The following is a 23,081-nucleotide window of genomic DNA, read 5'->3' on the forward strand; positions in this document are numbered from 1 at the left end:
TATCAAGTAGGCGATAAAGTTTATCTTTCCACCAAATATCTTCAAACCACTCAGAAATCTAAAAAACTTGGACCCAAATATGTGGGACCTTTCCCAATAGTAAAAATCATCAACCCTGTGACGGTACAACTAGATTTACCAAAAACACTTAGGAGAATCCACCCGTTTTCCATGTCAGTTTGCTGAAACCTGAACACATCTACTTTCCGTCCTAACCATACACCCCTCCTATACCAATTCTCATAGAGGAGAACAACACTTTGAAATAAAAGAAATTTTAGATTCAAGAAAACATAGAAATAAAATTCAATATCTTATTTCTTGGAAACACTTCCGTTATCCCAAGCTGAATGGGTGAACAAAGAAGATGTTCATGCCTCGGAAAAAATAGCACAATTCTATAAAAAATATCCTGACAAACCCTAACTTCTCTTTTTTCTTTCTAGGACTGACGTCCTTGTTGCAGGAGGGCCGAATGTCAGCCTCCACTCCACTCTTCATTTACTTTTAAATGATTATATCAGTAGATAGAATGTAAAATGTTTATTTCTGTATTATAAACTCTTAGGATCATGAGGTGAATCATACCACCGTCCGGGGTAAGGGAAAGGAGCTTATTATTAGTGTCGGCTGACATAACTGGGAGGAGGGGTGATTAATGATTGAGTGTTATCAGCGCGCGCTTTCCTAACCGACACTGCATTCCTGAGTTGACTGACATCCAGAGACTTGTGGAAGAAGATTACCACGAGGGGCCGTGAAGGAGTTGGCATTGGACCAGACCAGCCTGACCTCCTGGAGGAGGAGGGACAATTGGGGGCATATGATATGTTTGCCATATTTTGTCTCAGTTCCAGCTTTGCTTGGCTGCTAACCAGACTGTAAAAGTAAAAGTACTTGTTTCCATTCCAAATGGAGTCAAGGTGAATTCTTTCCTATTTGCCGTCGGGGGTAGCCTGACAATAATAATAAATAATAATTAACGATATTAATTGGCAAAGGAGTCAAAAGAATCTTTATAAATTGACAGGGTTTTAATTTGGAAATGCCTTTCGTAATACGTCCTGCAAGATCTATAGGAGAGCGCAGCAAAATGATTTAGGGAGCAAATCTAGAAATAACTACCCAGAAATGTGCTCTTACAGTATAGAGAAGGGGGGGGGGAAACAACGTGTTGGGAAGGAATCAGGGAGGTGAAGTGGGATATTTTTGGCTCTCCAATACAGAGACCAAAAGTGACTCGGATTCAATACTCAAAAGTCTTAAAACTTTGGCCATTAAGTTAGAATATACTGGTAGAATATAGAATAACAGAGTTGGAAGGGACCTTGGAGGTCTTCTAGTCCAACCCCCTGCTTAGGCAGGAAACTATACTATTTCAAATGGTTGTCCACTCTCTAAAACTTCCAGTGTTGGAGCATTCACAACTTCTGGAGACAAGTTGTTCTACTGATTATTTGTTCCGTCAAGAAATTTCTCCTTAGTTTTAGGTTGCTTCTCTCTTTGAATAGTTTCCACTCGCTGGTTCTTGTCCTGCCTTCATGTGCTTTGGAGAATAGCTTGACTCCCTCTTCTTTGTGGCAGCCCCTAAGACAGGGCTGGGCAAATATGGCCCCTTTATGACCTATGGACTTCAACTCCCAGAATTCCTGAGCCAGCATGCTGGCTCAGGAATTCTGGGAGTTGAAGTCCATAGGTCATAAAGGGGCCATAGTTGCCCAGCCCTGCCCTAAGATGTTAGAACACTGCTATGATGTCACCCTGAGTCCTCCTTTTCATCAAACTAGACTTACCCAATTCCAGCAACCGTTCTTCCTATGTTTTAGCCTCCAGTCCCCTAATTACATTGCCTTACACAATGTAAGCCGCCCTGAGTCTTCGGAGAACGGCGGGATATAAATGTAAATAAATTAAAAAAATCCTCTCTGTTGCTCTTCTCTGCACTCTTTCCAGAATCTCAACATCTTTTTTTACATCATGGCAACCAAAACTGGATGCAGTATTCCAAGTGTGGCCTTACCAAGGCATTATAAAGTATTAACACTTCACATGGTCTTTAGTTCGGTTTTTGTACCTCCAGGGAGATGTTTAGTAAAGAAAAGCTTCCCAATAAAACTATAAATTACCAAATCCCTTCAACTCGTTTAGAAATTAATAAAAACCATCTTCCATTTTAACTATCCATTTTCCATAGGCCCTATCTACTTATTATTATTTATTTATTTATTAATTCAATTTATATACTAAATTCCTTAAAATCCAATTTCACTATATATTAAAATCCAATTTCACTATACATTCGATCTCTCCAAAATATTTGCTTATGGCGGACTTCTCTAATTCTGTCATCTTAATGCTCATGTGTCTCAACGGTCACTCTTTTTCCCACCGAGCTCAATTTTTAAAAATCTTTTTTTCGGTTTTTGTTTTCTAGTTTTGTTCGATTTAATTTTATCTTTCTTCCCCCTTTTCTGCTGGGTTCTTCCCGATCCTCAACTTCCTTGGAGGGAAACTTTCCCCTCAGGCTGGTTCTGAGGGAAGCCAAAAAGCGCCTCTCCCTCCCCGGTTCTCTCAGCTGCTGCCTCTTTCCCGGCTGCCTCTCCTGAATTTAATTTAATTTAATTTAATTTTCACTCTTTTCTTGAATCTGGACTTTGGGTCGCTACCTTCAGCCTTTCCCTCAGGAGCCTCGTGCCGGCAGACCCCACAAACGGCCATCGCTGCTTCTTCCAGCCTTCTCGCCTCCAGCCTAACGGTTCTGTTTGATTGGCAGCTGGGTCGTCCTGACGACAGGGGCGGGCCAAGAAGGGAGGAGGAGGAGGGAGAGGGGGTTTAGAACAGGGGCCTCCAACCTTGGCAATTTTGAGCCTGACGGACTTCAACCCCCAGAATTCCCCAGCCAGCTTTGCTGGCTGGGGAATTCTGGGGGTTGAAGTCCGCCAGGCTCAAAGTTGCCAAGATTGGAGATTCCTGGTTTACCTGCTGCGTCTGTCTGCCTGTCCTTTCACAGGTGACGCTAGTCTACAGGGATAAACGTGACAAAGGTGCTTTTTCAAGAGGCAACCGTACTTTCTGGAGAAATTGTAAAATTAATCTTATTCTTTGATTGAGAAGAACCAGAAAGTCCGGTTGCCTGTTGGAAAAGCACCTTTGGGAGAACCATGACAAGAAAGAGAGAGAGAGAGAGAGAAAGAGGAGAGAGAGAGAAAGGAAAGAAAGAAAGAAAAAGAAGGAAAGAAAGAAAGAAGAGAGAGAAAATGAAAAAAGAGGAGAGAGAAAGGAAAGAAAGGAAAAGGAAAAGGAAAGAAAAAGAAAAGGAAGAGAGAAAGAGGAGAGAGAAAGGAAGGGAAAAAAAGGAAAGAAAGAAAGAAAAAGAAAGAAAGAAAGAAAGAAGAGAAAGAGAAAAAAGAGGAGAAAGGAAGAAAAGAAAACAAGAGAAAGAAAGAAAAGGAAAGGAAGAAAAGCAAAGGAAAGAAAAAGGAAAGGAAAGAAAAAGGAAAGGAAAAAGGAAAGGAAAGGAAAAAGAAGAGAGAGAGAGAAAAAAAGGAGAGAGAAAGAAGAAAGAAGGAAAAAAAGAAAGAAAGAAAAAGGAGGGGAAGGAAGGAAGAAAGAAAAAGAGAGAAAGAAAGAAAGAAAGAAAGTTTCACTCTGTGGTTAAGAAAACGGCATGGATGCACCTATGAAGTCAACAAGAGTTGAGTCTGATTTGCAACAGGTGTTCAATACTTGTATGAGGTACATTTAAAGGCCGGGCTGTTGGCTGATCAGGCTTTCAGCATACAATTTTTCAGTGGGATTATCTAGAAAAATCACGTCTTGGTTACTTTTTTTATTTTTTATTTTGTCACAACAGTATACGTAAACATCGACATAAAACAACAATACATCATAAAAGAAAAACATATATAAGTAAAAGTATGCAGCAACTATATTAATTTGATATAATGAAAGGGAACAATAGGACTGGAACGGGAGGCACTTTTGGGCTCTTATGCACGGCCCTTACTTCTGCTCCATTTATGCTCATAATCTATCTGCCTTTGAATTAGGAGGTTGATCCAGTCACACACCAAATGTACATCCAAGCCTAATTACCGCAATGAGATTATTATGTCCTGAGCTCCAGCAAAAGATGAGGAAGGGTTTCATCAGAGGAGCCCCTGGGATTGCAGGCCGTGAATTTCCCCTCAGTTTCCTCTTCTTTAGGAGTCTCCAGATGTACCCCCCCACACACATAGACCCATCAGGGAGTCTAATCCTCTTTGTGGTATGCAATACTATGTGAAGTGTTGACCCTGCTGTTCCCTGATTAATTATTTATTTATTTATTTATTTATTTATTTATTTTGTCACAACATCATACAAGAAGATTATATAGTATATAAACATATATGAGTAAATATTAGGAGGTATAAGCATATATATATATATAGGAAGAAGAAAAGAAAACAATAGGACAGGAACGGTAGGCACGTTTGTGCGCTTATGCACTATATATATATATATATATGTCTTTGGTTATTCGGATTTTCTCCCGCGTAAAATTGGAAGTGTCTTGGCGACGTTTCAACGAAGTCTCATTTGTCATCTTCAGGCTTCAGCTTCGTGCTTCTGGGAGCAATGTGTGATTGCAGCTGTTTCTTCCTTTTTAACTGCTAGTGGGGGGTTTGAAATGATTGGATGGGAGCTTGGCTGTGCTCTGATTGGATGGGTTTTTTGTGTGTGTGTGTGCTCTGATTGGATGGGGGTGTGTCCTGTTTGGGTGGGGGTTGGTTGTGCTCAGATTAGTCTGAGTTGCAGGGGGATTTGAGCTGGTGAGCTGCACTGCTGCTGTTTGGCTTCGTGGTCATGGTCGTGCTACATCTTCATAGTGGGTGTCAATCTGCTGCATGTATGGATTGGAGGGGTTTGAAATGGCTAATGTTGCAGCTGTGGTCTGGCTTCTGGTCCTTGGTCGCAACTCAGACTAATCTGAGCACAACCAAGCCCCCACCCAGTCAGTTCAAACCCCCACTAGCAGTTAAAAAGGAAGAAACAGCTGCAGTCACATATTGCTCCCAGAAGCACGAAGCTGAAGCCTGAAGATGACGAATGAGACTTCGTCGAAACGTCGCCAAGACACTTCCAATTTTACGCAGGAGAAAACCCGAATAACCAAAGACCTACATACAAACACCCGCGAAAACCTCAGAAAATAATATAATATATCATATATATAATATAATATATCATATTATATATAATATATATTATATAATATATCATATTATTCTTATGATTCTTATTCAAATACACAGAATTGTCTTTTTTTGTCACCTTGGAAAATAAGATCCACATTTACTGTTTCCTTTTTTTAACCATCACCACTCAAAGGGTTAAAGAGACAGAGTGTCCCTGCCTAGAGTAGTAAAACTCTAGCAAAGATCCTCACTCCCTGCTAAATCTATTCCCATGACTGATGGTGGCTGTTCTGGGCCTGCTCACTTGGCTTCCGAAGGCGAAATTGCTTTGCAGAGAGCGCTCCCTGGTGGCACATTCTTGCAGAGTCCAGGCAGGGATAGAATTGTGGAAGTTGGGTGAAAGATTGAATCAATACAAAAGCAACCCTCCCCGCCCCTCCAAGTCTTGCTGTTTTGCCTCATCAGGTAGAGGGCGTTCCTGAGAGGGATGAATGAAAAACATCAAGAAAATATGCCAAAACTATATTCTTTATACTGTATAAAAAGGTAAAGGTTCCCCTCGCACATACGTGCTAGTCGTTGCCGACTCTAGGGAGTGGTGCTCATCTCCGTTTCAAAGCCGAAGAGCCAGCGCTGTCCGAAGACGTCTCCGTGGTCATGTGGCCGGCCTGACTCAACGCCAAAGGCGCACGGAATGCTGTTCCCTTCCCACCAAAGGTGGTCCCTATTTTTTCTACTTGCATTTTTACGTGCTTTAGAAACTGCTAGGTTGGCAGAAGCTGGGACAAGTAACGGGAGCTCACCCCGTTACATGGCAGCACTAGGGATTCGAACTGCCGAGCTGCCGATTGACAAGCTCAACGTCCTAGCCCCTGAGCCACCTGTTTGTATACTGTATACAAAAATGTATACTCCCAGCTGGGTCATCCAAGGCGTGAAAGCCATCCCAGCTGCCCAGGGACCGCCGCCTCTATTACGCAGAAGCGATACAGGCAAAGGCATCCATTCATACTGTGCAGGAGAAGGCCGGGATAATAAAGATCAGGATAGATTAGACAGTCAATTTGTCTGAAATGGTATAGAGCAGAGGTGTCAAAATCAAGGCCCGGTGGGCCAGATCTGGCCCACAGGGTGCTTAGATCTGGCCCATGGGGCTGTCCTGGAAACAGGGAAGGACCAGCCCCAGTGCCTCTGCCAGTGAAAACTGAACTCAGGACATCTGGGGGCGGCCCCCTCCTGAGCTCCATTTTCACTGGAAGAGGGTTGTAGGAGGCCGTCACAGCCAAAAATGGAGCTCGGGAGCCCGTTTTCGCTGGCAAATTGCTTGGGCGCACCCCCCCCTCCCCGACACAAGTGACTGACCACCCCAGCCATGCCCACCCCGGCCCCCTGCGGTCAAACACAACCCTGGTGTGGCCCTCAATGAAATTGGGTTTGACACCCCTGGTACAGTCTTTTACTTGGGTAGTGGGTTGGACTGAAAGACTCCAACGATAGAGCACCCATAACTTGGAGGCAAGCTATTTAACTCAAAAAAGAGGGCTGTGAAAATATTTACAGACCCCCTTGCATCCTGGACATAAACTGTTTCAACTCCTACCCTCAAACCGACGCTATAGAGCACTGCACACCAGAACAACTAGACACAAGAACAGTTTTTTCCCGAAGGCCATCACTCTGCTACACAAATAATTCCATCAACACTGTCAGACTATTTACTGAATCTGCACTACTATTAATCGTCTCATAGTTCCCATCACCAATCTCTTTCCACTTATGACTGTATGACTATAACTTTGTTGCTGGCAATCCTTATGATTTATATTGATATATTGACCATCAATTGTGTTGTAAATGTTGTACCTTGATGAAGGTATCTTTTCTTTTATGTACCCTGAGAGCATATGCACCAAGACAAATTCCTTGTGTGTCCAATCACACTTGGCCAATAAAAAATTCTATTCTATTCTATTCTTCTTCCCAAACGCCGTCACTTTGCTAAACAAATAATTCCCTCAACACTGTCAAACTAGTTAGTAAATCTGCACTACTATTAATCTTCTCATCGTTCCCATCACCCATCTCCCCCCACTTATGACTGTATGACTGTAACTTTTGTTGTGTGTATCCTTACAATTTATATTAACTGTTTCCTAATATGATTTGATTGCTTGCTTATTTGTTCCCTATGAGTATCATTATTATTATTATTTATTTATTTATTTATTTATTTTGTCATAACAGTATATATAAGCATAAGCATGAAAATAACTATATAACATATAAGCATATAAATGAGTACAAGTATGTAATAATTATATCAATTGGATATAATGAAAGGAATCAACAGGACAGGAACGGTAGGCATGTTTTGTGGTCTTATGCACGCCCCTTATAGACCTCTTAGGAATGGGGTGAGGTCAATAGTGTTGTACCTTATGATTCTTGATGAAGGTGTCTTTTCTTTTATGTACACTGAGAGCATCTGCACCCAAGACAAATTCCTTGTGTGTCCAATCACACTTGGCCAATAAAGAATTCTATTCTATTCTATTCTATTCTATTCTATTCTATTCTATTCTATTCTATTCTATTCTCTCCTCTCCTCTCCTCTCCTCTCCTCTCCTCTCCTCTCCTCTCCTCTCCTATCCTATCCTATCCTATCCTATCCTATCCTATCCTATCCTATCCTATCCTATCCTATCCTATCCTATCCTATTCTCTCCTCTCCTCTATTCTATTCTATTCTCTCTCTCCTCTCCTCCTCTCCTCTCCTCTTCTATATTATATTATTCTCTCCTCTATTCTATTCTATTCTATTCTATTCTATTCTATTCTATTCTCTCTCCTCTCCTCTCCTTTCCTCTTCTATACTATACTATATTATTCTCTCTATTCTATTCTATTCTGTTCTATTCTATCTCATTCTATTCTCATTCTATTCTATCTATTCTATTCTCTCTCCTCTCCTATTCTATTCAATCCTCTCCTCCTCTCTCCTCTCCTCTATCCTATCCTATCCTATCCCATCCCATCCCATCCTATCCCATCCCATCCCATCCTATTCTCTCCTCTCCTCTCTCTCCTCTATTCTATTCTCTCTCTCTCCTCCTCCTCCTCCTCTCCTCTTCTATTCTATACTATATTATTCTCTCTCTCTATTCTCTCTCTTCTCTTCTATTCTATTCATTCTATTCTCTCCTCTCTCCTCTCCTTTCCTCTTCTATTCTATTCTATTCTATTCATTCTATTCTATTCTATTCTATTCTATTCTATTCTATTCTATTCTATTCTATTCTATTCTATTCTATTCTATTCTCTCTCCTCTCCTATTCTATTCAATACTATACTATTCTCTCCTCTATTCTATTCTATTCTATTCTATTCTATTCTATTCTCTCTCCTCTCCTATTCTATTCTATACTATTCTCTATTCTATTCTATTCTATTCTATTCTCTCTCCTCTCCTCTCCTATTCTATTCTATTCTATTCTATTCTATTCTATTCTATTCTATTCTATTCTATTCTATTCTATTCTATTCATTCCATATTTTCTATTCTATTCTATTCTATTCTATTCATTCCATATTTTCTATTCTATTCTATATTTATTGTTCTCACTCCTAAGGGAATTTCTCCTTAGTCTCTAGGTAGCTTCTCTCCTTGGTTTGTTTCCATCCGTTGTTTCTTGTCTTGCCTTCGGGTGCTTTGGGAAATAGTTTTGACACCCTCGTGCAGTATTCCCAATCCCAGTTCTAGTACTGCTTTACAAATCCCAAATATTTATTCTTTCCCTCCCTCTCTCCCCCTCCCTCTTTCTTCCTCCCTCCCTCTTTCTTTTTCTCTCTTTTTCCCTTTCTCCCTCCCTCCCCTTCTTTTTCAGGTTTGATACATGCACGTTGTACGTCTCAGAAAAGCAGGAGAAAGAAAGGGCTCCTTCCGCCCCCTCCCCAAGCCAGCATCCCCTCCACCAAATCCCACAATTGGTGCGGGGGGGAGGATCTTGGGGAAGGGGCTCTTTGAATCCCGGCGGCTCCCCCTCCCCTCCCGTCCCTCCCTCCCCCCGCACTAAGTGAAGCCCCCCCACCCTTCCCCAAAGGCCAAGCGAAAGGCGAGATCTGCAAGGCGGCGCCCTCCGCTCACCCAACTGGGTGGTGGTGGTGGGGGGGCGCCGAAAGGCCGACAGGGGGCGCCCTTGGCCGCTGGCCAGATGTGGCTGCAGCGGCGGGAGGAAGAGGAGGCGCTGGGGCAAGGCGGCTCCGCCTCTCTAGGGCGCCCCACTTCCTGGCTTTAAACCCCTGGCTAGGCGCTCCTTGGCCAAGGGAGGATCCCGGGGGCGCCTCCCTGAAAGGACGGAGCCGGGGGAAGGAAGCGGGGCGGCGATCCGGATCCCTCCGGAGGTGGGTCGGCAGGGCTTTTGCACGATCGGTGGCGGGGAGGGAAGGAAAGACCCCTGCCAGTTGCTCGGGGGGGTGGCCGCCTTCCCTCTGCTGGAGAAAGAGGAGGGAGGGGAGCCAGAAGGGCCCAGGGCTGCCTGCAAGAAGGGAGCCCGATTAGGCGGAGCCCCCCCTTTGGGACCCGATCCTTCCTGCAGAAACCCCTCTGCCCGACCCTGGCTGGGGAGGGGGCGGGGGTGGGGAGGGGGAGGCAAGGAGGAGAGTGGGTAGGCCAGGTGGCCTTTTGGGTGGCGGGGGGGGGGGAGAGAGAGAGGAAGGAAGGAAGACCACCCCCTTTTTAGGGAATCCCCCAAGTCTCCCAGCAGATCTGGTCCTTCCTTTCACCTCCACAGTCTTCCGAGAACTTCCAAGATTTGGGTTCTCTCAAGGAGATGGAAGCCAACGATGTAGCGGGCAAAAGCAGAAGGGGTGGGGAGCCGGGAAATGAAATGAAATGAAATGAAATTGAAATGAAATGACAAATGAAAAAAAAAAAAAAAGCTTGTCCAGACGGGACATCCTGGAAGGAGGAACTCTCCCAGGATACTGTCCGTCAGGACCAGCATCACAGCTTCTGAGAACTTCCAAGCTTTTGGTTCTCTCAAGTAGATGGAAGCCAACGATGTAGCGGGCAAAGCAAAAAGGGTGGAGAGCCTGGCTTGGCCAGATGGGACATCCTGGAAGGAGGAATTCTCCCCCGGGGTCTCCATCAGGATCAGCCATTGAGGAGCTTCTGCTTCCTGGAGGCTGGGGGACCCCCGAGGGGTTTGCAGTCATCTCCATCGCCTTTGCCTTCAATGGCTGAAGCCAGAAAGGAACACCAAGGCTCAGATGCTGGATCTGGTGGTATTGGAGTACTTTCTGGCTGCCCTACCCCTGGAGATGGCCAACTGGGTGAGGGAATGTGGAGCTGAGGACAGCTCCCAGGCGGTGGCCCTGAGAAGAAGGCTTTCTCCTGAGCCAGGCGGAGGAGCAGGTGAGGGGACATGTCACCGTACAGGAAGCATCATTCTTAGTTACACTAAAAAGTCCTCAGCAGAATTCTAATAGGGTCCTTGAGTGTGGCTCAGACTGTTAAGACAGTCTGTTATTAACAGCAGCTGCTTGCAATTACTGCAGGTTCTAGTCCCACCAGGCCCAAGGTTGACTCAGCCTTCCATCCTTTATAAGGTAGGTAAAATGAGGACCCAGATTGTTGGGGGCAATGAAAGTTGACTTTGTATATAATATACAAATGGATGAAGACTATTGCTTGACATATTGTAAGCCGCCCTGAGTCTTCGGAGAAGGGCGGGATATAAATGCAAATAAATAATAATAATAATACAAGAAAATGTTGTTGTTGTTTTTTCCCTGATAGACGTTTCATGACCAAACGAGGGAACATCATCAGCGCTAAATGCTACAGTAGCTACAGTGCTACCTCGCCAACACTGATGATGTTAACATAGTTTGGTCATGAAACATCTGCAAGAAAACAACCAAGCTCAGTTCAACAAGTAGAATTCTCTTCCATCGAATTTCACTCTGTCTTTAGAAAACTTGTCGGGATGGATGTCAAAAAAAACCCCAGACCCTTCTCCCTCCCCACTTAGAGATGAGATGAGAAATCTTCCTTTCCCGTCATCCAGCCCCCTAATTTTTCTTTTGGGTCTTCACATATGCAGGGAGGCTCCAGTCAGGTGGACCCACGTGGGCCAGAAGCATCGTTTCCTTCTCGGGTGACGTTCTTCAGGAAGACCTCTCAGGAGGAGGAAGCTCAAGATATCTCACCAGGTACATGACTATCCTTTCTTCCTTCCCTAGATATTTTCAGGAATTCCAGCTGTCTGACTTCTTTTATCTTCAGGAACTGGTTTTGTAGGGGTCACTTCAATCTGGAAGGTGCTTTCTGTTGAGCTGCTCCGGTAATGGTTAACGATCGTTCTTGCATTCCCTTTATTTTGTAGGGGACTGTACAACATCGGTGGACCTTCTTGAAACTTCTCCTTTTTCTAGTGGAGCAGGAAGAGCAATTCAGCTTCCAGCTCAGGTAGGAGAAACCTCAGCAACTAAGATTTGCTGTAAGGAAACCCCCAATTCATGAAACAGCTGAGGGCACCATAATAATTCCCATTGCAGAAATCAAAACTGCATCTACAATATGTAATAATAATAATAACAACAACAGAGTTGGAAGAGACCTTGGAGGTCTTCTAATCCAAACCCTGCTCAGGCAGGACCTTATACCGCTTCAGACAAATGGTTGTCCAAACTCTTCCTAAAGACTTGTGATTGTGGAGCAATCACAACTTCTGGAGGTAAGTTGTTCCACTGGTTAATTGATCTAACTGTCAGGAAATTTCTCCTTAGTTCTAAGTTGCTTCTCTCCTTGATTAGTTTCCACCCATTGCTTCTTGTTCTACCCTCAGGTGCTTTGGAGAATAGTTTGACTCCCTCTTCTTTGTGGCAACCCCTGAGATATTGGAACACTGCTATCATGTCTCCCCTAGTCCTTCTTTTCATTAAACTAGGCACACCCAGTTCCTGCAACCGTTCTTCATATGTTTTAGCCTCCAGTCCCCTTATTATCTTGGTTGCTCTTCTCTGCACTCTTCTAGAGTCTCCATATCTTTTTTACATCGTGGCGACCAAAACTGAATGCAGTATTCCAAGTGTGGTCTTACCAAGGCATTATAAAGTGATATTAACACTTCACGTGATCTTGATTCTATCCCTTTGTTTATGCAGCCCAGAACTGTGTTGGCTTTTTTAGCAGCTGCTGCACACGGCTGGCTCATATTTAACTGATTATTCACTAGGACTCTAAGATCCCTCTCACAGTTACTACAATTGAGCAAGGTACCACATATACTGTACCTATGCACTTGGTTTTTCTTGCCTAAATTTAGAACTTTACTTTTTTCACTGTTGAATTTCATTTTGTTAGATAGCTCCCAATGTTCAAGTCTGTCAAGATCCTTCTGAAACCTAAGCCTATCTTCTGCAGTATTTTGCTATTCCGGAAACCTTGGTGTCGGCTGTCTGTGTCATGTTCAACTTGGTGAGACGTTGCCCAAAACACTTGCAGATCCACCACGTACTTCAGTGGATCACAGATAGCCAAGATATAATCTTTAGGGTATCTTAGTGAAAGACTGGATCCCGGAAGCTTTATCAACCGACACCTGCAAATCTAATGATTACATTGACTTAACTTCTGTTGACTTTGTGGAAAGATCCATGCAATTTTCTTGACAAAACTGGCTGCCTCTTACCTTCTTTGGGTATGTTTCTTATCTTCCTAATCTGGCCTGTATATCTGGCATTTCCTGGTCACCCTGCATCAAAGATCCAAGAGACCCTATCTTCTCTGTGATCTTCTAAGAGAACTTTATCAATGTAGGCTGGATCTCTTTCAGTATCAGAGATACTGGAATAATTTTCCCATGGTGGTATTGGTTCTTATCCAAGCAGGTTTCAAAGTATGAGTGGTTTTATTTAAAAACTAAAATACGGGCACTGTATCCTCTATCAGTCAAAGCCTTGATCTGTGCACATATCCTGGTGCCACAGTTTTGGATAGTTTCCTCAATTTTATTCCTTGCAATAGACAATGGTTTTTTTGTTGTTATTTTTAATAAGAATTGGCCATTTGTCCCCCCCACAATGTATGAACTACCGCAATTAGAGATTTGTAGAATAGAATAGAACAGAACGGAACAGAACAGAATAGAATAGAATAGAATAGAATTTTTTATTGGCCAAGTGTGATTGGACACACAAGGAATTTGTCTTGGTGCATAGGCTCTCAGTGTACATAAAAGAAAAGATATCTTCATCAAGGTACAACATTTACAACACAAATGATGGTCAATATATCAATATAAATCATAAGGATTGCCAGCAACAAAGTTACAGTCATAACTGGAAAGAGATTAGTGATGGGAATGATGAGAAGATTAATAGTAGTGTAGATTTAGTAAATAGCTTGACAGTGTTGAGAGAATTATTTACTTAGCAGAGTGATGGCCTTCGGGGAAAAACTGTTCTTGTGTCTAGTTGTTCTGGTGTGCAGTGTTCTATAGCGTCGTTTTGAGGGTAGGAGTTGAAACAGTTTATGTCCAGGATGTGAGGGATCTGTAAATATTTTCACGGCCCTCTTCTTGATTCGTGCAGTATACTTAAGAGTATAATTAGTATAATTATAATTAGAGGTTTGTAGAATGTTGGGTTGATGTTTTCTGGCTTTGAAATTAATTCAAAATTTTTGCTTTGGTTCAACTGATACAGTAATGGCCTGAATTTGTGATAATGACCACAACTGGTTTTTACTGGGAATGCTACCTATGGCACAGATGTCATTAAAGCTGTTTGTTGGTTTCGTTTATTCAATATTGGTTCTGCGTAACTCTGGAAAAAACCCTCAGAATAATATAAATAGGATAGGATGGGATGGGATGGGATGGGATGAGCTGGAAGGGATCTTGGAGCTAGTCCAGCCCCCTAATAAGTGGCTGTCTAGTCTCTTCTTAAAAACCTCCAATGATGGCACACCCACGGTTTCTGGTGGCAAGTTGTTCCACTGGTTAATTGTCCTCACTGTTAGGAAGTTTCTCCTTAATTCCAGGTTGTGTCTCTCTTTGCTCTTAGTTTCCAGCTATTGTGTTGTGTCTGCACCCCCCGAGCCGGCCCTCCTGCCAGAAAGTGACTTGGAAAGTGAGGGGGAAGGGCCGTCAGGACTTACCTCGGGAGCACCGGCTTCCCTGGCTCAGCTCCAGGAGCCAGAAGCAGGCCAGGTGGAAAAAATAACGAGGCCTCCATCCCCTGACTCTTTTCCCTCCCCAGGCCACGCCTTCAGACCCAGCTGACGGCAATCAGGCTTGGTTGGACCCTAGATTTCGTAGGCAGGAGAGGAAGGAACAACAGAAGCAGGGGTGGGGCAGGCCTAGGAAGTGCTGAGTCATGGAGCCACACCCCACAGGATATAAAAGGCAGAGAGAGCTGCTGTGTCTCTTTGTAACAGGCAAATCCATTGAATAACTAAAAGCTGAAGTTTGTTCCTGGGTGACTCACCAGCGTCGTGGAAGATAACGGAGGCTCTTGGCAGACGCTGGCTATTCTGCTGCCAGAGCTGATAGTGCTGGCTAATTAAGCCATCACTCGGACGGAGGCGAAGGAGGACAGAACATATTGTGTCAGGCATGCCTCTGTTCAGAACCCAAGAAAGATCATGATCAATCTTCTCATTGTTCCCATCACCCACCTCCTTCCACTTATGACTGTATTACTGTAACTTTGTTGCTTGTATACTTACAATTTATATTGATATTGATTGGTTCCTGATTGCTTATTTGTACCCTGTGACTATCATTAGGTGTTGTACCTTAGAATTCTTGATGATCTTTTCTTTTATGTACACTGAGAGCATATGCACCAAGACAAATTCCTTGTGTGTCCAAGCACACTTGGCCAATAAAAATTCTATTCTATTCTATTCTATTCTATTCTATTCTATTCTATTCTATTCTATTCTATTCTATTCTATTCTAAGGTGCTACCAATTGCTTACTCCTTGTCCAATCAAATTCAAAGGAGATGTTTTGGGACGAGTCACTTGAAATGCGGGCTGGTGTGCAGCTGCATTCCATTCCCAGCTGTCTGACCTTGAGTCCGTGTCTCTGGCAATGAACTGTTTCACCCCTTCCCACCCCGAATTGTCCTCCCTCTCCTCCCCAGAGTTCACGGCAGACTGGCACTTGGCGAAGGGCAAGTGTGAGGTGGCAGTTCTGACGCTATAGTTCATTTTGTGATAGCCTTGATTGTTCTAAGCCGTGACATGAAGGGTCACAGAAGTCAGTATGTATGGCAGGAGAGTTAAACTTGATTTCATTGAGGGCGGCTTCAGGGTTGTGTTTGACCTTGGTGGGTGGGGTGGGGAGTGACCAGCGTGGGCGTGGCTAGCTCAGCATCACTCATGTTAGGGGTGCCTGTGGTGGCCTGGCACCCTGTGGTGCCAGTGAAAACATGCAGCTCTCCCAAGCCTTTTTATTTATTTATTTACATTTATAACCCGTCCTTCTCCGAAGACTCAGGGCGGCTTACATTGTGTAAGGCAATAGTCTCATCCTATTTGTATATTTATATTCAAAGTCAGCTTATTGCCCCCCCAACAATCTGGGTCCTCATTTTACCTACCTTATAAAGGATGGAAGGCTGAGTCAACCTTGGGCCTGGTGGGACTCGAACCTGCAGTAATTGCAGATAGCTGTGTTTAATAACAGGCTTCTTACAGCCTGAGCCACACCGCGGCCCTTCACTGGCAAAGGGTTGCAGGAGGCCGGTCGCAGCCGAAAACGGAGCTCGGGACAGCCATGTGCAGCCCTCCCAAGCTCCATTTTCGCTCGCAGAGGCACCGCGGGCCGGTCCTTTGCTATTTCCAGGGCGGCCTCGCCGGCCAGATCTAAGCACCCCACAGGCCGGATCTAGACCCCGCCCCCGTGCTTTGACAGCCCTGATCAATGGGATCATCTCATTTCTTTTCTGCCTTTTTGGAAAAAGTTGCTTACCCCAAAAGGGAATAGCATGATGGATATATAGTAATACCTATGGCTGGGCTCTTGTGCGTCGAAACTTTCTTGAGTTTTCTCAGTTAAGCCGGAATGTTCTTGTTTGCTTTTCAGAGTGCCGTGTCCTTCCAGGAGGTGGCAGTGTGTTTCACAAAGGAGGAGTGGGCTCTGCTGGATTTCATGCAGAAATCCCTCCATGGGGAAGTCAGGATGGAAAATTCTAGGAATGTGACTTCTCTGGGTAAGGACCCTTACTTCCCTAGAGTTTATAGTGGAATTGAAAGCAATTAAGTGGATTTTTTTTTAAATTTGCATTTATACACTATGTTAAGCAATAGTCTTCATTTATTTGTATATTTATATACAAAGTCAACTTATTGCCCCCCCAACAATCTGGGTCCTCATTTTACCTACCTTATAAAGGATGGAAGGCTGAGTCAACCTCGGGCCTGGTGGGACTAGAACCTGCAGTAATTGCAGGCTGCTGCTGTTAATAACAGGCTTCTTACAGCCTGAGCCACACCGCGGCCCTTCACTGGCAAAGGGTTGCAGGAGGCCGGTCGCAGCCGAAAACGGAGCTCGGGACAGCCATGTGCAGCCCTCCCAAGCTCCATTTTCGCTGGCAGAGGCACCGCGGGCCGGTCCTTTGATATTTCCAGGGCGGCCTCGCCGGCCAGATCTAAGCACCCCGTGGGCCGGATCTAGACCCCGCCCCCGTGCTTTGACAGCCCCGATCAATGGGATCATCTCATTTCTTTTCTGCCTTTTTGGAAAAAGTTGCTTACCCCAAAAGGGAATAGCATGATGGATATATAGTAATACCTATGGCTGGGCTCTTGTGCGTCGAAACTTTCTTGAGTTTTCTCAGTTAAGCCGGAATGTTCTTGTTTTCTTTTCAGAGTGCCGTGTCCTTCCAGGAGGTGGCAGTGTGTTTCACACAGGAGGAGTGGGCTCTGCTGGATTTCATGCAGAAATCCCTCCATGGGGAAGTCAGGATGGAAAATACTAGGAATGTGACTTCTCTGGGTAAGGACCCTTACTTCCCTAGAGTTCATAGTGGAATTGAAAGCAATTAAGTGGATTTTTTTTTAATTTGCATTTATACACTATGTTAAGCAATAGTCTTCATTTATTTGTATATTATATACAAAGTCAACTTATTGCCCCCAACAATCTGGGTCCTCATTTTACCTACTTTATAAAGGATGGAAGGCTGAGTCAACCTTGGGCCTGGTGGGACTCGAACCTGCAGTAATTGCAAGCAGCTGTGTTAATAACAGACTGTCTTAGCAGTCTGAGCCACCAGAGGCCCTTGAAAGCAAGTAAGAACTAATCAAGAGAAAGTCCCCACGTAGTCATTTGTCTCTGAAATTTTCCTCCTCTTTCTTTTTCTGGATTTCATCATTTCCATCCAAGCATGCCTTTCTTTTTCTCTCAGCTAGTCCTTTGTCTTTCGTATTCCGTATTTTTCGGAGTATAAGACACACCTTTTTCCCCCCCTAAAAGAGGGTGAAAATTTGGGTGCATCTTATACACCGAATGTAGCCCCTCTCAGCCTCTGAAATGGAGGTTTCAAAAGCTGAAAAAAACCTCTTAAAGGGAGGTTTCAGAGGCTGAAAAAAAAGCAAGGCACAGAGCTCACAACCAAAGAACCTGTTGCTAAAGTTCACCTCTGAGAACAGCTGATTGGGGGTATTGCGAGAGGCCAATCCATCCCCCAATCAGCATTTTTCTTATTTTTCTCCCCAAAAACTAGGGTGCGTCTTATACTCCTAGTGCGTCTTATAGTCCAAAAAATACGGTATTTTGCATTTGGGTCCCTGTTCCTTCTCCCCCTTTTGAATTTAGTCCACATTCTTTGGAAATCCTGGTAGTCTATATTCCCATTCATGATATGGTGAGCCGTATAATTTATTTATTTATTTATTTATTGTTTCAAATTTCTATACCGCCCTTCTCCCAAAGGACTCAGGGCGGTTTACAGCCAAAGTAAAGACAGTTAGTACAATTTTTAAGAACAGTTTAAAAGGAAAATTTAGAGTTGGTTGAAGAACTTAAAACCAATAAAACCCCTTATTAAAACCCCACTAGGCCAGTCCTGCACGGTGAAACAAAAATGTTTTCAGCTCGCGTCGAAAGGTCCGAAGATCAGGGAGTTGACGGATACCTGGTGGTAACTTGTTCCAGAGGGTTGGTGCCCCCACAGAGAAGGCCCTCCCCCTGGGTGCCGCCAGCCGACATAATCAGTGCAAAGTTGTCGAACAAATGATTATTGCACAAGCAGAAGATTCAGGGACGAGAATACAGACCCAACAGTCACAGAAAATAGATTTTCACTCCTCCCCATCAAATTATATCAAATTAACTGTTACGGGTGAACCTCAAAGGTCCTTTTTCATCAGAAGTTACTTTTAGATTTGTACCGTAATCTTCTGCCCTCTGTTCCCTTGGAGATCTTGCAGGACATATAACTTTGTTGATGCCTATCCAACATACGTACATTGTGGTTCTAATGTCCTGAGTTTTCAAATTATGGAAAAAAAAACCTTTCCTCATTCTTTTGACAATAATGATGGATAAATATTTCCCCTTGCCAATTCAGCCTCCCAAGATGCAACAGTTTCATGTTCTATTGATTGGCTCCAGCTGGCTAAAATCTAAAATCCTGTTGTGACCAAGGCCCAAGTAATGATTACTAAAGACAATTCAACAAACTTATTTTATTAAAACAGCTGAGAATTAATTCATCCTCAGCTTCGTCCAAAACAAAATTCTTAATAACCAGTCTGTCGGCCTTATCACCAACCTTTGATGTTTTTGGCAACCTGCCAAAGGCTTTTCTTGGCAAAACCCCCATAAAGTTCAAGAGACGCTGACAAGAAGCACGGAAATCAACATTGCTTTTCTGCAAAGAACCCAACGGCTCGTTGCTGCTCTTTTAAGCCTTATGGATGGGGCCAATCATCTTCTGGCCTTACTCCAGAGTTGTCCTTTTTTCTTCAGCTGCTCTTGTTTTGCATGCGTGCACTAGGAACAGGCTCCTTCTGTTCCTCTGCCTCTCTGTTGTCTGCTTCTGGAGGCTCCGAAGTCTGCGCATCGCTCCCAGATGGCCCTGGCCCCACCTCTGCCTCTGATGCAGAGCCCTCGTCCGGGCCTTCCCCTGACTCCAGGATTGGCCCATTGTCCTCCCCAGCCTCCTCACTGACTCTGTTGCCAGGTCCGCGGGCATCTCAATCCTTTTAACTACAACATATTTTCATTGCTACCTTTTTTCTTTCCTCTTCCATTCTGTACTTTGTTTATTTATTTATTTATGACATTTTATTGCCAGTTCATCAAATGAGTGGGAAATACTGCAGCAGAGAAATAACATCTGAAATAGTTGTGTAAGCACAATTTAATACAGTGGTACCTTGGTACTCATCGTTAATTGGTTCTGGGAGGCATGGTGAGTACCAAAAACAATGAGTAGCAAACATTTTTTTCCATAAAGAATAATGTAGTGAGGCATAATAAGGCAGCTGAGAATGACAAGTTCCAGTGGGTGTTTTGAGTACCAAACAAACAGTGAGTAGCAGGACAAAACGTTGCTGTCAAGATGCATTGAGAACCAAATTTGATGAGTTTCAAAGCAGTTTAGTACCAAGGTACCATTGTATAAGTTTTAATGAAGAAAGAGAAGCTTGCAGATGCTGATCAACTTTCATTAGAAGTAGCTGATTAACTAATGGAAGTTGATCTTCAGTGCACCACCCAGTTCCTGTGTGAAAGGTCTTAGAAGATTTATACTTCTTTTTTATATATCTCTCTTTTTCTTTTTCTCACTCATTCCCCCCATAGAAGGAGATGAGCAGGAAACTGTGTATGATCAGATACTAGATATAGCGATGTCAGAAACGTTGGAGGAAGAAGTGGGACAGGAGACTTCTGAATATCAGTGTAGCTCAAAAATACACGAGGACTACCGCCTTCAATATATGGGAGATAATTCATCCCCTTCCCAGTGTGCAGAAGTCCTTGAATCCTCAGTCCAACAGGAAGACACGGAAAACGCAACTAACTCGTGGCTACTACATAGGACAACATTAAAAAATAACTTGGACTTAGATAATCAGTGTGCAACCGAGACTGAATACAACCACGATGAAGGCGCAAACTCTGAATTGTCTTGCAGGCAAACCTTCCCTCCTCCTTCGTATCAAGAAACCCACATTGGGGAGAATTCCTATAAATGCACGGAGTCTAGAGAGGAGCTCAGTGAGCCCAGTGACCTTGCTTCCCATAAAACAATACAAAAAGGCAAAAGAGCGCATAAATATCTAGAGCATGGAAAAAAGAACTTCAAGCAGAGTAGCCTGCTTAATGCCCAGACAAAACTTCACAATGAGAAGCCCTATCAATGCAAGGAGTGTGGAAAGAGCTTCCGGAGCAGCAGTCACCTAACTTCCCATCATAGGATCCACACAGGAGAAAAACCTTACAAATGTATAGAGTGTGGAAAGAGCTTTAGGCAACGGAGTCATCTTATTTCTCACAGAAGGATCCACTCAGGTGAAAAACCATATACATGCATCGAGTGTGGAGAGAGCTTCAGGTTGAGCAGTCAGCTGACGTATCACATGTGGAACCACACGGGGGAGAAGCCGTATAGTTGCGCGGAATGCGGAAAAAGTTTTAGCAATGTTAGTTCGCTCACGTGCCATAAAACTATCCATACAGGAGAGAAACGATACAAATGCACAGAGTGTGGGAAAAGGTTCCGGAACAGCAGTCATCTTACTTCCCATAAAAGGATCCATACAGGGGAGAAACCGTATAAATGCGCGGAGTGCGGGAAGTGCTTCAGAGACAGCTCAGCCCTGGTGTCTCACAGAACCATCCACACAGGAGAGAAACCATACAAATGTATGGAGTGTGGAAAGAGTTTCAGCCAGGGATACTCTCTTACGACCCACCAGATGATCCATTCAGGGGAGAGACCATACAAATGTATGCAGTGTGGAAAAAGCTTCAAATGGAATAGTCACCTTACGGCCCATCAGAGGATCCACACGGGAGAAAAACCATATAAATGTGTGCAGTGCGGAAAGAGCTTCAAAAACAGGAGTAACCTCACCAGCCATAAAAGGATCCACACAGGAGAAAAACCGTATAAATGTACGGAGTGTGGAAAGTGCTTCAGAGGCAGTTCTGCCCTTATTTGCCATAAAACAATCCACACGGGAGAAAAACCGTATAAATGTATTGAATGTGGCAAGAGCTTCAGCAGAGGCAGTTCCCTTACTTTCCATAAAAGGATTCACACGGGAGAGAAACCCTATCAGTGTCTGGAGTGTGGAAAGAGTTTCAACCAGAGTAATTCTCTTATTTTCCATAGTAGCGTCCACACCGGGGAGAAACCGTTTAAATGTACAGAGTGTGGAAAGAGCTTCAGTAAGGAAGGTTGCTTTATTTCCCATAAAAGGATCCACACAGGGGAGAAACCCTACCAATGTATGGAGTGTGGAAAGACATTCCGATTGAACAGTCAGCTTACATCTCATCAAAGGATCCACACGGGAGAAAAACCATATCACTGTACGGAGTGTGGAAAGACATTCCGATTAAGCAGTGATCTCACGTCCCATAAAAGGATCCACACAGGAGAGAAGCCGTATGAATGCATGGGATGCGGAAAGAGCTTCAAGCGGAGCAGTGACCTTACCTCCCACAAAAGGATCCATACTGGAGAAAGACCATACCAGTGTATGGAGTGTGGAAAGACCTTCACAATGCGATCGTCCCTAACTTCTCACAAAAGGATCCACACGGGCGAGAAACCATTTCAGTGCGCAGAGTGCGGAAAGAGCTTCCGTGAAAACGGATCTCTCACGATTCATAAGAGGATCCACACCGGAGAGAAACCGTATCAGTGTATGGAGTGTGGAATGAGTTTCAGGTTACGCAGTCAGCTTGCGTCTCATAAGAGTATGCACAAGAGTTTATCCGTAGAGCCTGGATTGTAGGAGAAAAAAAATGGCATTGATTAGAACAGGCAAAACCACCCCCTTCCCAGGGGCAAAATTACCCTCTCCACTCAGCCACAGAAGGCCCAGGAGAACAGATACTGAGTGGTGAGCAAAGGCTTTGACAAGCAAAGCCCATATATGACAAGCCATAAAAATATCCTTAGAAACTTAACTATGTTCATATAATACATTGTTCACTTAAATACATCATTATTTTTGTAACTCTGTTCCATTGCCCCATGGATTCCCTATCTGACTTCACTAACCAAGGCACCCATCACATACATGCTTAATTCAATTATTTTTGACAATCGTATGTATATTCTAGTTTGTGCGAGTGTATAAGGAGAGATTTCCTCCCTTTTTAGATTTTGCTTCTGCTGTCTGTAGTACTATAATAAATATATTCTTTGGTGGACAACGTTCTAGTTTCCCTTTTGACTAAAATCTTGGGATAGTTTTTTTTTTTTTTTTTTTTTTTTTTTGTTTACATTTATACCCCGCCCTTCTCCGAAGACTCAGGGCGGCTTACAATGTATAGGGCATTGTATAGGGCAGTTTGTGAGAGGACCTAATCTTAGAGGGGAAAGATTCAATTACGCTTCCTGTTTTGTAGTAACGTGGGTATTGAAAGTATAGGAACAAGTATAGAATAGTTGTATAGGATGCGGTGGCTCAGGGGCTAGGACGTTGAGCTTGTCGATTGAAAGGTCGGCAGCTCAGCGGTTTGAATCCCTAGTACTGCTGCGTAACGGGGTGAGCTCCCGTTACTTGTCCCAGCTTCTGCCGACCTAGCAGTTTCAAAAGCATGTAAAAATGCAAATAGAAAAAATAGGGACCACCTTTGGTGGGAAGGTAACAGTGTTCTGTGCGCCTTTGGCATTGAGTCATGCCGACCACATGACCTC

The 23,081-nt window shown here is 43.8% G+C and overlaps 1 protein-coding gene across 5 annotated transcripts in view; it reads left to right on the top strand.

Moving 5' to 3' along the window:
• LOC131192698 (zinc finger protein 665-like) overlaps positions 1-22,604 on the top strand; it is a 39,261-nt gene extending 16,657 nt beyond the window's left edge. Inside the window, exons 1-5 of one of the 5 annotated variants that reach the window (XM_058172111.1) lie at positions 9,493-9,581; positions 11,285-11,393; positions 11,567-11,649; positions 16,280-16,406; positions 20,006-22,598. In XM_058172111.1, the coding sequence (XP_058028094.1) occupies positions 16,346-16,406; positions 20,006-22,170 (2,226 nt within the window). In that variant the 5' untranslated portion in view covers positions 9,493-9,581; positions 11,285-11,393; positions 11,567-11,649; positions 16,280-16,345 and the 3' untranslated portion in view covers positions 22,171-22,598. The other 4 variants (XM_058172112.1, XM_058172110.1, XM_058172109.1 and 1 more) reach the window with 4 other exon arrangements.
• Positions 22,605-23,081: the final 477 nt, after the last annotated feature.

Source organism: Ahaetulla prasina, chromosome 2 (genome assembly GCF_028640845.1).
Source record: "Ahaetulla prasina isolate Xishuangbanna chromosome 2, ASM2864084v1, whole genome shotgun sequence".
Classification (NCBI taxonomy): domain Eukaryota; kingdom Metazoa; phylum Chordata; class Lepidosauria; order Squamata; family Colubridae; genus Ahaetulla; species Ahaetulla prasina.